This window comes from Nannobrachium achirus (assembly GCF_963921795.1).
Source record: "Nannobrachium achirus genome assembly, chromosome: 19".
Taxonomy (NCBI): domain Eukaryota; kingdom Metazoa; phylum Chordata; class Actinopteri; order Myctophiformes; family Myctophidae; genus Nannobrachium; species Nannobrachium achirus.
Window position 1 is genome coordinate 43,562,258 of NC_137826.1, and position 18,382 is coordinate 43,580,639.

Sequence of the window (18,382 nt, forward strand, 5' to 3'; positions counted from 1 at the left end):
GGAGTACCCCTCCTCCGCCCCCTCCCACCTCTCTGGTTGTGGGGACAGACAGACAGATATGTTTCTACCTCGTAAAGATGTCATGACATCACACTGCAGGAGAGACGCAAAGCCAAACTCATTTGGATTTATAACGCAGAGTGTCGTGTTTGTCCTAAACAAGCTGTTCCCCATTCCCAAACACGACCCTGGGCTTATAGAAATATTGTTGGCTCGCGCCGAACGCAATGTCTCCGTGTCAGAATATTATGAGATACGGGTCCTGGACTCAAAGTACAGCATGCAGCGTTAGGCCTTAGGGACTCGACTCTAGCAAGAGCAATCTGATCATTTCAAAGACACAAAGACGGGCGTGTTTGTTCTACAGCGACTTGCGTCTAGTCTGGTATCGTGGCCTGCAGTGCAAATGACCCTGAACGTCCGGTCAGACATGGGATTCGCTCTGCCACAGTCTGGAATGTTGCAGAAAGGATTTTCTTGTTAAAACACACTAAATGGTGTTATGCAACACACCAGTTAATGTTTCATGTGTCTCTGCCAACACCCTGGTGCATTACAGAATTACTCTACGAATAATATTGTATGACCATTGATCATCAACCTTGCTTAGGCGCTGTCCATACGAAAACGATTTTAGGTGAATTTGAGTCAGTTTTAATAGTTTAGACCTTTCTGCCACACACATCTCTGAAACCGGCTCCCAGAGTGAATACATCTGAAGACAACGGCTTTGCGTCTCTGTCTGTACAACGCGTCTGTTCAACCCAATACGCATATTTCCTGAAATTATGACTTTACAGCACAACCTGTCCCTTAACCTGCATGTGCATCTTCGTGTATATGTAGCCTTAAGACTCATCACCTGAACATCATCATTAGAAAACATTGGGCCGTTTTGGGGCCGATGTAACAGTATGGGCAACCAGAAATTAAACAAATTACGATGGCATGAACCAAAAGCACCTTTTTATTGTTATATTGTCTGCCTACTTTATGGATTAAACTTTCATGCCTCCAATAACGTACTGGTTATTCTTCAGTTTTTCCCACATGAACCAAAGCGATGGCCAGAGATCAATATTTTCTGGCAGTAAAGAGATCTTACGTAATCAACGACAATGTGCTGATACAGCTCCAGGCGAAGTGCCTCGACGGTATTGCTTAAAACAAAGACCATATTTGCTCTGTAACCTGAAATCTCTGGTCCGCAGTGAAAGTGCCTGAGGCAGAAGGCAGAACAATTTACCTGTTGTTGTGGCACCCTCATGACCTTATGTACAGGTTTCTGCAGTGCACCTGAGAGCTCACATGTTGCATCAGACCCACATAAACCCTCAGGTCCTCTTTAACACGGAGGCCTTGACTGTGATGTCAAGAGACCTTTAGTCTTTCTCAGACCAGGAACAATCATTTTAACCCGTTAAGATAGTGTTGATTTCGTCTACTAAAACTATGACGGAAAATGTTGGTCGACTATATTTTTTAACTGATGAAAACGAATTAAAAACTAAATAAAAACTAAGTTATGAAAACTAAGACTAAATATATTGACAATTTAAAGTTATTTTATGTCTCGTTGCACTCCGGTGTTGCGCTCTGAAAATAGCAGATCTACAAGCTCACAACGTGTCGTGCTGCGACCCGTTGAGTGGATTCAACAGGATCGCAGATGACTGTATTTAATTGACGGTCGTCCTGGTGTGAAACCAGCCGAGAACCACTGCGACACGCAGACGGATCATTTTCTCTTCGCGGTGCGAGCCGATACGTTTAAAACTCAAGGCAACGACATCTAATTGCTGCCTCGTTTTTGGAATTAATACACAGTTTGGGGAGCTGCGGAGGGCTTTAAATGACTCAGTGTCGTGGCTTAACGAGTTCAGGGAGGCAACTCCCAGTGATTATATCTAGCTGTGGTGTCTTACAGGAAAGTTATGCGAGGCACTGTGAAAAGGCCCCCCGAGACAGGAAGGAACGGTCAAACCCAATGAAGATGAAGATTGGCTGGGGAAATACTGTATGCCTGGGCAAAAAGCAAAAGTGATTAGGAATATTGATCTATAATTGCTTGGACACGAACCTTCTCGCAGAAACGTCAAAGACTGTTCACGTCAGCATGCACAGCATAGCTGGGATTGTATCCTACAAGAACACAGTGGTTCTTAAATTGGGGTCCGGGGACCCCCAGGGGTCCTTGAGGGCATCAAAATCAGTTTACACTATAACCCTATATCAGAGGTCTTCAACGTTTTCAGGCCAAGGACCAATTAGTTGTGAGAGAGATGAAGCAGGGACCCCCACAACCTTATCATAGATTCCATATACGGTAGTTTCATTGTTTGACAGCACAATCGTCAGTGTATTTTGGATTCATGTCAATTGTGTTTTCAGATATTTAACCACTTGAACCATCAATACTTAACTCTGAGGACCCCCTAGGGGTCCCGGACCCCCTGTTGAAGACCCTTGCCCTATACTGTACATTGGCTATTAGGAAATAGGCAAGTCTACAAGCTCACAACGCATCGCCATGTAAGCTAGTAGATGGGCCTATTTTCCAAAACATTTGAAGAATTTGGAATATCTTCGAAACGTTTTTTTAACTACACGGATCTCGTATGGGAACCCCTGGTTCAAAGTCTTTTCAGATGAGGGGGTTTGCAGCCAAAACGATATTAATCTAAGGGTCCTTGATATGAAAAGGTTTGAGAACCAGCGCTTTTTAAGAGGAATCCTACTGACCACTTGGCTACAGTACAGTAGGAAACCTTTGGCTACACAATGTCAGGAATGCTGGGGTCTTCAGGCAGAGTGTTCAGATAGGGCCATAAATCATATTAGGAGAAAAAAAAAGGAGAGAAAATTGTGCAGAATGCAGCTTTCCCACACAATGCTCTCACATGGTCCTCGTCCTGCAGGGCTTCAACAGGGGGAGAGGAGAGGGCCTCACTATGTGTGTGTGTGTGTGTGTGTGTGTGTGTGTGTGTGTGTGTGTGTGTGTGTGTGTGTGTGTGTGTGTGTGTGTGTGTGCATGTGTGCGTGCAGGGGCGTCACACCAAATTCTGGGCCCTGGGTACAAAGAAAAAATAGCAGATATACAAGTTCACAGCGCGGCACCGAGTGCTGCGCTGCAAGCTTGTAGATCTGCTATTTTTGAAAAATTGTGAAAGAGTGTGCAAGAAACCCATGTTTCCATGTCAGTGATGCTCAAACTTTTTCATGTGAAGGACCCCCAAAATGATATGAATTTGGCCACGGACCCCCATCTCAAAATATTTAGTTCCAGGGACCACCCCCCCCCCCCCCGGAAGCAAAATTTTAGTTACAAATGTCCGCTTAAAAAAATACATACCGGTATTCAAAGATTTGCACACATTTTCACAACTTTTCAAAAATAGCAGATCTACAAGCTCACAGCGCGGCACCGTGAGCTTGTATATCTGCTATTTTTCAATAGCTAAAGTTACTAGGGCCCCTCCACCTTGGGCCCTGGTAACTCAGTCCCACTTTCCTACCCCTTGTGACGCCCCTGCGTGCGTGCGTGTACACTATGTGCATGAATGCATGTATCAACATTCATGTGAGACCAAGGGACAACAAGAGTCATCCTCCAAAGTCAACTGACGGCGAGCAAGGAGAATGTGCTGTTTATCTGAGAATTAGTCAAACAGTCCAACAAGATGGGCTCTGCCGATGGCCTCGGCCCAAAACGAAACGTGATAGGACACACGAATAAATGCATATTATTATTGGCGATACGTTTAATTCATCACGATTAATCATTAATCATGTTAGCATAACTAATCAAATGCATTTACCCAGTGTTTCTCAACCTTTTTTCTGCATGGGCACACTTTTCATGTCCCAAGAATCCATGGGCCCAACAACATAATACAGGGGTGTAAATCTCGTCACTGTCGGGAAGAAACCTTGTATCTCCAAGTTTCAAATTTGTACGTTTCTTCGCAAAGTAAAGCCCTGCTTCATCATACAAGGCTGTCGCACAACAGTAGTGAAAACAGCAGATCTACAAGCACACAACGCCTCGCGGTGCGAGGCGTTGTGTGCTTGTAGATCGGCTGTTTTCACTAGTTTTAAATCATTTTTAAAATGATAAATACAATACTGACTTTCAAGCAGTTTCAAGGGGCACACTTGACCCTTCTCAGGGGCACACCAAAGGTCCCCAGGCACAGTGGTTGAGAAACACTGCATTAACCTAACTTAGTAGGTGCGAAGTGTTATAATGTTTATGTATTCCTGCCTCCCGGTAACATAAGGGTTCAGAAGTTGAAGTGGAGCCGAGGCCAATGTTCTGGAAAGGCATGTGAGAGCGCATCAGTGTTCTAGGGCAGAGGGAGAGAAGTGTGTTCTGCTTCTTAGGATTCTATAAATAGGATCATTAAGATGACACCCTCTGGGGTCACCACATCGAGTAGAGGACTAGTCGGTGCTTGCACTGTCCGTAGAGAAAGGATTGCGTATACGACATAAAGCTGCTGCCGTGGGCAGACAGTGACACCCAATCAACTTGCGTCTCCCGACTCCTGCACCATTTTTACAGCGTGCCTGAAGGTTGAGCTTTCTGTTTGTACTTACAGTTTACAGTTTGTCTGTATGACCACACAAAAGTAGATCAATTGGATGCCTAGGTGGTGCAGGGGTAAAGCCCTTTGCACACAGGCGCGTTTAACCGCACGGATATAACGGACAATATAATTTTTTGAAAAGAAAACAATGATTCTCTATGACCTCATGCACACCGGCTCCGATTTAAGCCGTGCGACGAGTGGCTGCCGCCGTGCGTTTTTTTCTCGATCGAAACCAGTTCGATTCGTGCGTCTTGTCGCATGCGGTAAAAAACTCATCACTCCTTTTATGACTCCTTTTTGGATCCGCAGCGCCGATTCCGCACAGCCTTGCACACCAAATCCAATGCGTTTTATTCATGCCGCAAACGAAAGAAAACGCAACTGTCCTGTGTGCAAAGGGCTTAACTCACAGGCGGGACGAATATACGTTTGTATATCCGGACCGTCACTGCACTATAGCGACTCCTACAGGTTATTCCTACAGGGAGGATAACTGGGAAGGATAGCGTGTTCCTTCGCAAGCGTTATGCCCCCCTCCCAGTGAAACTCCTCAGTGTCAGATGATACACACATCGTTGTCTAAAAACCCTCCCCAAGACCAAACAGTTGGGGTCAGTAGTGAGTGACAGGGTCTACATGGGGGGAATTGGCAAAACGACTAAATGCATGATGACAAAATAGAAACAGGGCCCGGGTTCAACTCACTGCAGCAGAGAACTGACATCATCTAAAACCTAGGAATGGGACGATATGAACATTTCATATCACGCTTATTGTGACAAAAGAAATTGCGATTTACGATTATGATCACGATAATCAAAATCCATTATCCTGGGGCGGAACATTTACCAAAAAATAGCCGATCTACAAGCTCACAGTTCATCGCAATGCGACACGTTGTGAGCTTGTAGATCGGCAATTTTTTGGCAAAGACATTTGATAGAGAGTGGAAAAAAAGACTATAAAGTACATATATTATAAGTAAGTTTTGCCAAAAGAGGGTTTAAGTGGTACCGGATATGCAGCTTGGCAAATAAAAGGTGAATTGATCCCAGTGCATTTCATGATAAATTAAATCTCCACGATACGGTTATCATGATTGTTTTTTTATGACGATAAACGATAGCATCGATTATCGTCCCATCCCTACTACAACCCACAGAAAGGTGAATCCGTACCAAGTTTCATGTCCCCGTCCAGCGTGAGCAGGATGTTGCCAGCCTTCAGGTCTCGGTGGATGATCTTTATGCTGTGCAGGTAGATCAGAGCCTCCAGCATCTGCCGGCAGACCACCTTGATCTGAGGCTCGGTCAGCCCACGGTCCAACTCTGCATGGTGGGGGGGGGGGGGGGGGAGATGGAGAGAGAGAGAGAGAGACGAGGGGTGAGAGAGGTGTGGTGGTGATACAGTACGGCAGGGGTCTTCAACGTTTTCAGGCCAAGGACCCCTTAGTTGAGAGACAGATGAAGCAGGGACCACCACAACAGTTTCATTGTTTGACAGCACGATCCTCAGTGTATTTTGGATTCATGTCAATTTGTGTTTTCAGATATTTAACCACTTGAACTCTGTACTTGGTCTGCTCTTTTCCCCCTCTACACCAAACCTCTTTGAAAATAGCCGATCTACAAGCTCACAACGCCTCGCAGCTATTTCTTTTTTTTTCTGCTAAGTTCTCAGAATATGGACACTAGGGTTCAAGTGGTTCATATAAAAAAGGGGAAAAAAGGGTTTATCACACAAAGATTTGGAGGACCCCCTGTAGTAACTCTGAGGACCCCTTAGGGGTCCCGGACCCCCAGTTGAAGACCCTTGCAGTACAGTATAAGGTGAGTGTGGGGGAGAGGAAAGGGAAGACCACAGGAGGTGAAGACCGGTAGCCTGATTTCAGACTCTACGCTGGGGCTTGAGTCTGAACTTGTGGCCATTCTATTTGATTGAAAAGGGGAGGGGATTTAAAATTTGAAATTCCCAATCACAAGAGATCTGGTGGGAGGGGTTGTGTTTGACTTTTGCACACAAAACATTCCCTCCTCCCCCTCCCCTCAATGACATGCACCAAACAGGTCATTGTCTTTGATGTTTCATTGATTAGAGAGAATCACTAACGAGCTATTCGACACTTGTATGGCTCAATCAATGACTGCAGTTCGGAGCCCTTTTGAAGTTCAAAGGGAGCAATTAAGAACTCTGGTGAGCCACGCAGCCACCCCTCCCTCCACTGTTTCTGTTGATTTTCAAAAGTTAGACGCGCCCCTCCTCCGCATTGCATTGATTTCATTGGTCGGTTTCGGTCGGTTTGAGAAGCTTTCGGTAGCAAGAAACACGTCATATGACAAATCCAGACCAAGAGATGCAGTTCACTCAGAGAGTGGGCGGGTCTATTGGCTGGAGCCAGGCTAGAAGACCGGGGGAGAGGAGAAGGCAAGTAGTGAAGGTAAAAGGGAACATGAGAGGAACCAGTGTTAAACATTTACTTAGTTAGGCCTCAAAATAACAACATCTTACATCTTTTAATTGGAGAAGGGGTCCATGGAGTCCGTCCATGGAGTGGCAATGGCGTTTGCTCCCTATTCCCAGCAAACCACTAATCCTAGAGGTTCCACGCTTTGCATATGTACTGATCAGCACTCTGCCAACGTTATAGCCACATTTGCCACCATCAATGTACTTACATTAGCGTACAGTTAATATAAAACAAAATTATTCAGGCGCTTTTTAGCCAGCTATTTTGCCCGCTAGGACCACCCATTACCAACTGCGCATGTGCCAACAGCTGTTGTACTGGCAGAGTTATCGTCACACAGACACAACCAGCAAACAAAACAGGACCTGTTATTGTTAAAATTAAACACTCAAGAAACGACATCGCCTTTATAGGGACAGATCTTCCTTTTACACCTCCCGTGTAAAAACATGGGACGCAAAAAAAAGACATCCCTTGGCCGTCAAAAACGCAAACACTATTTACGCGTGGTTAAAGCAAAAGCAGCAGCAGCAGCAGCAGAAACGGCAGCAGAAGCATCAACAACAGGTGATTATTTACTTAATTTTGTTCACTTTCTTTAAATAGTTTGCTGACAGATTGTGATTTTTGCTTTATTCACTCACTCTCATTTGTATGACTGTGCACGCACGCACGCGCGCCGACCACACACGTCTGTGTACTGTGTCGTGCTTCTATTTTGTTCACTTTCTTTCAATACTTGCTGACAGATTGTGATGTTTTTTTTGGTGCTTTATTCACCCTCATTTGTATGACTGTGCACGCACGTACGCGCGCCGACCACACGTGTGTATACTATACTACCTAAAACAAACAACATCTATGTAGAAATGACATAAACATTATTAAAAACATCGCAGCCACCGTTTTCTATAGGTCACGCTTCGGTGTATAACACCAACGGCAACGTCCGTTAATGCTCCGAGTGGAAAAGTACTGAAATGTCTCAACTTAGGTAAAAGTACTGTTCCGCACGCACGCACGCACGCACGCCGACCACACACACGTCTGTGTACTGTGTCGTGCTTCAATTTTGTTAACTTTCTTTCAAAACTTGCTGACAGAACACGTCTGTGTACTGTGTCGTGCTTCTATTTTGTTCACTTTCTTTCAATACTTGCTGACAGAACACGTCGGTGTACTGTGTCGTGCTTCTATTTGATTGTGATGTTTTTTTGGTTGCTTTATTCACCCTCATTTGTATGACTGTGCACGCATGCACGCACGCACGCGCGCGCGCCGACCACACGTGTGTATACTACCTAAAACAAACAACATCTGTGTAGAAATGACATAAACATTATTTAAAACATCGCAGCCACCGTTTTCTATAGGTCACGATTCGGTGTATAACACCAACGGCAACGTCCGACGTCCGTTGATGCTCCGTGCAGTGTGTGTCATTCGTGTAAGTGTTGCATTTGTGTGTATGTGTGTGTGTGTGTGTGTGTGTAGGTCTACTCCCCCACACAACATCGATGTGCATTGTTATGTTCCTACACCCTGCTGCTTGGTGTGTCATAAACATTCTCCCCCCTATAGCAAACTCACTTCTCCACCCCCAGGCGCATTCCTAACTTTGTGTGTGTGTGTGTGTGTGTGTGTGTGTGTGTGTGTGTGTGTGTGTGTGTGTGTGTGTGTGTGTGTGTGTGTGTGTGTGTGTAATCAATGTAGTTTAAGCACTATTCAGAACAAATTCAGCACTAAATAATTACACAATTTATATATATGTTTTCAACATATGGTATATGATATATAATATATGAATGAATTGTTCTGCCTGCATGCACATTTTATTTGTGTATTAATTACTATCCATCTATTGTGTGTGCATTTTAAATATTATTTACCAAATGCGTTTTAAACACTGTCATGCCTGCTTATATTGTGGGTAATATACACTTCTCATTTCTAATCTCAGCTGGATGCCATCAGACGAGCAGCCACACAATCTCACAGAGTGACCCATTTGTGCCTGAGGCTACAGGTAAATAGGCCTATACTTAATTACTATCCACTAATTCCTACTGCATCATGTATATTACACATAATGTCATTGACACTATGCATACACAAACTATATTGTCACAAATACTTTATTCTACATTCTATATTCTATATATTACAGATATAGTATATTGTTTACAATATACAAATCTTTCAGTTGTGCATTGTATGGAAAGTCGGAAGAGAAAGTCAAATGACATATTTACCCAAACACTTATTTTTCTACATTCCAATTTACTTTTTTTTTTTTTTTTTTTTTTATCCTCCTATTTAACTTCTCAGATAACCCTGATCAGACCAGTCAGCCGGGAAACAGCCACACCCTGTCATTGGAAGTGACCGAGGCAACAGGTACCCAGCACACTGACAGATTTTCTATCAAAACAACATCATTGTCACAAACACTGTCCTACACCATATCACATCAACTGTACACTATTTTTCCCCCCTGTCTTCACTCACTGCTCAGCTAATCCCAATGACAGCAGCCGCCACAGAAAGAGGCAGTCTCGCTCCAAAAGTAAGTACTTTTGCTATTTCAATTATTCCTCTATTGCATTATATCACTCATTCTCACATTTCTTTTTATTAAATCTAAATTACAATTACTATGTTACACATCCATTCCTACACCGACATGATCACGCTCTTGCAACTTCATGCATGCTCTGCTCAAACACCGACTATTTCGCTGTTGCAATACAGCATTTCAAATATTACCAAATACATTTTAAACACTGTGATGCCCCTTTATATTGTGGGTAATATACACATCTCATTTCTCATCTCAGCTGGGTGCAATCAGCCCAGCAGCCAGACAATCTCACAGAGTGACCCATTTGTGCAGCCAAAGGCCACAGGTACAGTAAATATACAAATTACTATCCACCAATTCCTACTGCATTGTGTACATTACACATAATGTCTTTTAGATCATGCATACACAAACTATATTGTCAGAAATACTTTATTATATATATTTCTTTAATTCTCCACTAATGTTCTTTTCAATTCTCAGCTACATGCAGTGACAAGAAACGCCTCCGAATGAGGGAGTCTCGATCATTGAACACCCCACCCACCAAAAGTAAATACTTTTCTTTACAAATGCTATGTTATTCACACATTTCACACTTTTCACAACTCCCAAAATCACTTTATTCATAAGTCATGCATGTTGTCCAATCTCACTTTGCAGAACGACGCTGTGAAGACCATCAATACGGAACACACTCTAATCCATCTCAAAGGAGAAAACTAAAGGACAAACACTTCAGGAGAGCCTCGACACTACCACAGCCGGGAAACAGCCACACCCTGTCATTGGAAGTGACCGAGGCAACAGGTACCCAACACACTGACAGATTTTCTATCAAAACAACATCATTGTCACAAACACTGTCCTACACCATATCACATCAACTGTACACTATTATTTCCCTAATTATTTTTCCCCCCTGTCTTCACTCACTTCTCAGCTAATCCCAATGACAGCAGCCGCCACAGAAAGAGGCAGTCTCGCTCATCAAAGACGCCCCCCAACAAAAGTAAATACTTTTCTTTACAAATGCTATGTTAGTCACACATTTCACACTTTTCCCCAAATCACTTTATTCATAAGTCATGCATGTTGTCCAATCTCACTTTGCAGAACGACGCTGTGAAGACCATCAATACGGAACACACTCTAATCCATCTCAAAGGAGAAAACTAAAGGACAAACACTTCAGGAGAGCCTGGACACTACCACAACAGCTCACAGAAATTGTTGCCTTTCATACACCTGCAATGGACAGTGTCTGCACTTCATGCAATGCCATCATGTTCCCCTGGGAAACATCCAAAACCTCTCACGGTAAAATAACCTTCAGTGCCTGTTGTAGTTATGGAAAGATCCAACTCCAGCCATTCAAGGATCCCCCTCCTGCACTAAAGACCCTGTTTGACAGGAACTCTGAACAATCCAAGCAATTCATGGACAACATCAGGCAGTATAATGGGTTAGTATCTATGGCTTCAAAAAGTGTCACTGGGAAGATAGTGGACTTAAAAGGTTTTCCAAAAATATTCAAGATGAGTGGCCAAATGTACCACAGCCTTCCCTCAGCAGTATTTCCTGACAGCATAAACAAACCAAAATTTGCACAAATCTTTGTCTTTGATCAACAGAATGAAATTAAGAACCGCCTTGATCAGGCTCTGGGAGACGGACTTATTCAGGAAGATACTTTGACCATGATTCAAGATCAATTAAAAACGGTTAACCCATTAGTCAAATTCTTTAAAACCGGAGCTGAAATATTCAACGCAAACCCAACTCAGGAACTCAAAATGGTATTCAAGTCCAAAAGCTCCCAGGGGGCAAAGAAGAAACACCATAACCCTGATGTCCCTGACGTTGTTGTTGTGGCACCAGGAGACCAGACAGCACCTAGGGACATTATACTATACCGAACTCCAGCTGATGCACCTAATCAAAGACAGACTACACGAATCAATGCACTCCACCCTATGTATGACCCAGCCACCTATCCCTTGATCTTGCCACATGGAGATGCTGGCTTCAGCATCGACAACCCCATCATGAAGGTTAATTCAAACTCAAGCAAACCCGTCTCTCAACAAGAGTTCTTCAGATTCCATCTACAACAGAGAACCAACTCATTCAACACGGTACTCAAGTCAGGGAGACTTACTCAAGAATACTTCTGTGATCAATACAGCAAAATTGAAGCCTCTCGGATGAGCTATTACAGGACTAAAGAACTTCAGGACAAGTACAGAACCCACCAGTACTCAGGTCTGCTTGACGTCATGAGTACTCAGCCAAACCTTCCAGAACATACTGTGGCAACCAGAGTTGGTCAACACCTCATTCTTCCATCTTCACACACTGGGAGCCCCAGATACCTCTATAAGCACTATCTAGATGCCCTTGCCATAGCAACCAAGTACAGGAAGTTTGACCTCTTCATAACGATGACTTCAAACCAAAACGGTGAAGGTGTACTCCTTAACATATTTGAAGGACAGCGCTCCAGTGACCGACCAGACATTGTCAACAAAGTGTTCAAATGGAGTCTGGATGGTCTCCTCAACGACATAAAGCAGGGGATCTTTGGGAAAATGAAAGCACGAGTACACACCATTGAGGGACAGACAAGAGGACTGAAACATGCCCACATCCTGCTGCTCCTACATGAGATCTTGACTGTGGATGACATAGATCAAATAATTCGAGCAGACATACCTGACCCAGAGAAGGAGCCAGAGCTGTATAGCCTGGTGACTAAACTCATGCTCCATGGCCCCTGTGGGACAGCAAACTCCAAGAGCCCCTGCATGGTCAACGGCGTCTGTAGCAAGAATTTCCCAAAACCGTTCTGTCACAGCACTCGACTTCCACATAACGGTCATGGCTACCCAGAGTACAGACGGCCCATTGACGGTCACACCTATACAAATAAAGATGGCTTTATTTTTGACAGCAGCCACGTTGTGCCTTACAACCCCTTCACCCTTCTCAAGTACAAGTGCCACCTCAACGTTGAATTTGTCGGCTCCTTTCACACCATCAAATACCTGTATAAATATATCCACAAGGGAGTTGATGTTGGCACTGTCAACATTGAAGATAAAGATGAGATCTCCAAATTCATTAATGCCAGGACCATTGATGCACATGATGCACACTGGAGAACAATGGAGTACAAGATCCAAGACAGAATCCCTGCTGTCAGCACTCTCGCCATCCACACAGAGGGCCAGCAAAATATCATCTTCAGAGAAGGCCATGCACAGGAGGCCCTAACAGCAGCCAAACCCACAACATTGCTGGCCTTCTTTGCCCTAAACAGCAGTGACCCCAATGCAAGACAATATCTCTACAAGGAGATTCCAGAACACTATACTTGGATGACCAACACCCATACGTGGAAGAAAAGAGTGAACCCACCCAAGAACAGAGACATTCCGAGGACAATAGGCAGGATGTCCAATGTGTCAGTGCACCAAGGAGAGAGATTCTACTTAAAACTGCTTCTGGCTCATATAAGGGGACCACAGACCTATGACGACCTTAAGGTGTGTGACGGCAACCACTATGACACGTTCAAAGACACAGCTTTAGCCATGGGCTTGCTTGAAGATGATGGAGAATGGATAACCGCCATGCATGAGGTCTCAACCTACGCATCCCCGAAAAAAGTCAGAGAAACTTTTGCCATCATCCTCCACTACTGTCACCCATCACAGCCCACACATCTGTTCAAAAAATTCGTGGAACAGCTCAGTGATGACTTTGTTCACGAGGAAGCCACTGCACAGAGGTGCCCCAAAGATGCAGTAGACAAGGTTTATATACAAAATCTGGTACTACTTGCAATTGATGATGAGCTCTCACAAATGGGGGGTAGTCTATCCAACTACAAGGACATGCCACAACCAAGAGCACTGACTGAGCAGGAAAAGCTGACAAAAATCTTCAGGTCTGAAGATTTCAACACAATGGAACAGGAACAAATTGTACACTTGCTGACACCTAAGCTGAATGTGGAACAGAAGGCGCTCTGTGATGCTGTCTATCAAGCAGTACACACACCAAAACAAGACAACATCACACGACAGTTCATTCTGAATGCCCCTGCAGGATATGGAAAAACCTTTACTTTTAAGGTTATTGCAGCTACGATTAGAGCAGACAATGGCATTGTGCTGTGTGTCGGCAGCACAGGCTTGGCTGCTCAAAACCTCGAGGGTGGCAGGACCGCTCATTCACGATTTAAGATCCCAATCCCCATATTTGAAGACTCTGTCTGTGCCATCAAAGCCGAGTCCTCCCTGGCAAAGCTAATCAAAGCCAGCAACTTAATCATCTGGGACGAAATCTTCAGTGTTAATCGTTTTAACATTGAGTGTGTTGAAAGAACACTGAGGGACCTGATGCAGTCCGAGCAACCTTGGGGTGGCAAAGCTATCCTATTGGGTGGAGACCCTAGGCAGACTCTCCCCATTCTCAAAAGAGCAAGCAGGGCCCAGATAGTTACAGCTTGCATACAAATGTCACCACTCTATCCACTCATCAAACAACACAAGCTCAACACCAACATGAGGACAGACACAGCTGAGAAAGAGTTCTCAAACTATCTCCTTGCATTAGGAGAAGGCAAACACACGCAAGGGGACACCGAAATTCAGGTCCACATTCCACCACACCACTTGGTTAAGGACCTGAATACACTGATTTCATACACCTTTCCTGACCTGCAAAATGGATGTGTCGACAAAGACAACCTTCTCAAAGGCACTGTGTACACTCCTCTGAACAACAACATCAGAGAAATCAACAACCGCTGCTTGACTGACTTCCCCGGAGAAGAGAGAGTGTACTTTTCAGCTGATTCTGTTCAGGAGGACAATTACAAGGACTCTATGCCTATGGAATTCCTCAATTCACTGACACCATCTGGAATCCCTGATCATAACCTGAAGTTGAAACTAGGAGCACCAGTCATGCTTCTTAGAAACCTGCAATCTGGTCCCGACCGCACTCTCAAAAATGGCACCAGAATGGTAGTACTGCAGATGATGGACAAAGTCATTGCGTGTGAGATTGCAGTAGGCACAAACAGGGGTGAAAGAATCTTCCTCCCAAGGATACCTCACCATGACAGAAGTGATGAGTTTCCCTTCACCTTTATTAGACGACAGTTCCCTATCAGATTAGCTTTCGCTGTTACCATCAATAAAGGTCAGGGCCAAGAGAATGAACGAGTTGGCATCTACTTGCCTCAACCAGTATTCGCTCATGGCCAACTGTACACAGCCTTCTCCAGGGGAAAGAGGGCCAGCAATGTCAAAGTATTCATTGAGGGTAATGACGAGGGAACAACTGACAACATTGTTTATACCGAACTCCTTTAATTTTCTTTTCTTTTAAATAACAGAACATTCACTCATTCGATCACTGTCACTCATTCAACATGCCAATAAACTGTTACAAACTCTACAATTCATCTACTTTTGCCCGAATAGCACCGCACTTTTAATGACAGACATTATTCACCTTCCCGGAGGGTGAGTTTTTATAGATGTTTTTTCTAGGAAAAATGCATTCCCCCGTGAGAGTGTATGTGTACCTAATTACTGTACTACCTATGTCACTGTTCATGGCCATGTCACTCACAACTATTACACCTTTTTAGAACTGAAATAAAATTGCCTACACAAAATATGCTGTGTGTTCTCTACAGTTACAGAAATATCCATGTTTAACCAAATTACAGATCGCCTATATATATATTTTTGCATTTTGGAAAAAACTGCATATTTAATGTTGCGCTATCCTAAATTTGTATTGCTTTGCTGCCCTCTGGACTGTATCCATCTCTGGGTACAGGGGACTTTTACATAAGGGACCAAGCCCCCGCAAGGGGCTTTTTTCTAGTTATTATTATTACTATTATGTCTAGATAATTGGTACAGATCACAGGATTCTCATTTAACGCTAAATGACTAGGTCCGTTCATTGATTCAATAACAGACCCTTCCACAGCGGCAATTTTGACAGGTAAACACAGATGACGTTTTTTTTTTTTTTTGTCATTCAAATATTTTTATTTTTATTTTAAACAGTATGTAATCAACATCAACAAATATATATAAGTATAAATAAAATACCAATACAAATATACAGATGACGTTTTAATAAAAATACCAGCATGGACAACTCCCGTACAAATTAACTTCCTGCTGGCACAGAAGCACCAACAGTAAACGAAACTCACCAGCCGTCCTACTTAACGTCATAACCTTCAGCTGTGTTTACCTGTCAAAAGGGTTTGACATGTTTCTTTGTTTACCAATTCAGGTTCAAAACTACAGCCGGTTAAAAACATGCTGTCTAGGAAAGCAATGCACAGCTGCAGGTAATAAAATTAATAATGGTGGGTGTGTCGGATTTAGGTGTGCCACTGCCAAGAGTCGTGTGTGTGTGTGTGTGTGTGCCAATGTGCAAGATAGACTGTACCGACTACCGACACATCTAAATCTAACCACACTCAAGGTAAAGACAAGCCGGAGCGATCCTCTTCCCAGCAGTCGAGCATCACGCTTCAGCGCTCTCTCCTGCCAGAGCGCTCTGGTTGCCTTCAAGCATAAAAGAGTTTTGCTTTTGAAGAGGAGCAATGCTCATTAATCTCACCTGGCTTCGTCTGACAACTGGAGTCATTAGGGCTGTCACAATTATTACATAATCGTCTAATCGCAATTATTTTGCATGATCGTCATAATCGTTTCCATGTTGAGAAATGTTAATATAGTTTCAAACACTTTCAAAAGGTAGTGGAAATAGCAGAACTACAAGCTCACCATGTCGCATCGCGATGCGTTGTGAGCTTGTAGATCGGCTATTTCCACTATCAATGTTCTTTTTTAAGTATAAAGTTGACAAATATGTCAGTAATTTCTTTGTATATTTAGGTTATGTGTCATAATTGCCTTGTGCAACTTCAAATCCTACAAGCCAAACAGGAATGTAATTGTCAACGACAAAAACACAATGAAATCGTTAATCGCAATTATTTGAGTGACAATTAATTGTCATGTAAAATGTCATGATCGTGACAGCCACACGAGTCATTTACGACCTGATGTTTGACCGCTGTTTCAACTCAGCTATTTGTGCCAATAATAAACGCAGATGAGATGACAACGTTTGAGCACGGCAACGACAGCATCAATAAATGCCGCAGTGCAAGCATGCCGGCAGGCCGCGATTTCCATAGTGCTCCTCCTCTAATAAAAAGCTTTCTGTGGACCAATTCTTGATCAGCAAAGCGCCGACAGATAGAAGCCAGTCCAGCTTCAGTGCCATTCTCTGCGTTATGTTTGGTTAGCTGTAGTAGCCGAAGCATCGACAGCTGTGTGAGGACACGGATTAGCCAGTAAAAACACAGCAGGGGGAATTCCCACAGCGAGGGGACTCCGTCATGTGTGACGGCTTTCTAGAGCTTTTCTAGAGCGTAGAGGCATGATAGGAGCGGAGTTGATGCGGCAAGACTACAAGTTCAGTGTAGAGTAGACCAGTACTTAAAAGCAAGATAACAGCCCATTGGCTACGACTTAGATCCCTGCTGACCAATTCCAAAGCATAACACTGTTTAAATAATTACCAGATTTCATTATTATTATTACTTAGTATTAAATCTGGCTAATCTGGCTAATTGAAACACTATTTGAATTAAACTATGACCGTATGAAAATGAATAAACCTGTTTTTCAAATGAACAATGGAGATGGGCAGTATCATCTGGTGATCAGATGTCTGGCCTGAAACAAGAGCACAATAGCTCTCCTAAATCTGATGTAATGGTGCGGAGCGATAACGCTGTCAAAACAAAGTCATTTCCTTCTGGGGGGCAAATGTCACTTATGCCACACCTTGAAAACCTGACACTTGTGACACAAGGGTAAACAAACAGAGATGCTGCGTTCACACCAGCAGCGCTGAATCGACATGCTCCAAGTCATTTTCAACGGAAGCAGGGGCGAAATTAGATCTTATTCTGCATGGGTTAGGGTTAGATGGGTTAGTTTTCAGATCAAAAGCGCCCTGTACTGCTGTGAGGGGGGCCCATAGATTAGGAGATTAGAGACCCCTAATATATTGGAAATGACAAAATACATATCGTCGTTGTCGGGTGTAAACCTCGTATCTCCAAGTTTCAAATGTGTATGTTCTTTCGCAAAGCAAAGCCCTGCTTCATCGTACAAGGCCGTCGCACAAATGTAGTGAAAACAGCAGATCTACAAGCACACACCGTCTCGCGGTGCGAGGCGTTGTGTGCTTGTAGATCGGCTGTTTTCACTAGTTTAAATCACTTTTAAAATGAAAAATGCAAAACGAACGGTTTTGGACATACAAGGTTTTTCACCCGACAACGACGATATAATAGCCTATGTATTTATAATACTGTCACCAGTAGGGGGGCCCTTGGGTTTATCAAACCCATCAACCCTATACAAATTACGCTTGTGAACGGAAGCCAGCAGCATGAAGGCCGAAGCTTGCTGCCTGCCGTGCCCGGTGTCCGCCACGTGTTAAAAAATCAAAGTTGAGCTGGACACAACTTGTATCAGCGCTCCAGAGACGCAATGAATGTGTCAATCAATCAATCATATGGTTTTGTTTAAACATTTCCATGCCCCTCTGCCCACAATTCCTGCTCATAAACTTAAACAAAAACTCTTTCTTGTCCACTTCTGTCTATCCAGTTCT

At 43.6% G+C, this 18,382-nt stretch overlaps 1 protein-coding gene across 3 annotated transcripts in view; it reads right to left on the bottom strand.

Moving 5' to 3' along the window:
- Nucleotides 1-18,382, bottom strand: part of stk10 (serine/threonine kinase 10) — a 101,974-nt gene that overhangs the window by 44,976 nt on the left and 38,616 nt on the right. For all 3 annotated transcript variants that reach the window (XM_080748466.1, XM_080748465.1, XM_080748467.1), the window contains one exon: nt 5,771-5,920. In XM_080748466.1, the coding sequence (XP_080604592.1) occupies nt 5,771-5,920 (150 nt within the window). The remainder of the gene's footprint in view (nt 1-5,770; nt 5,921-18,382) is intronic.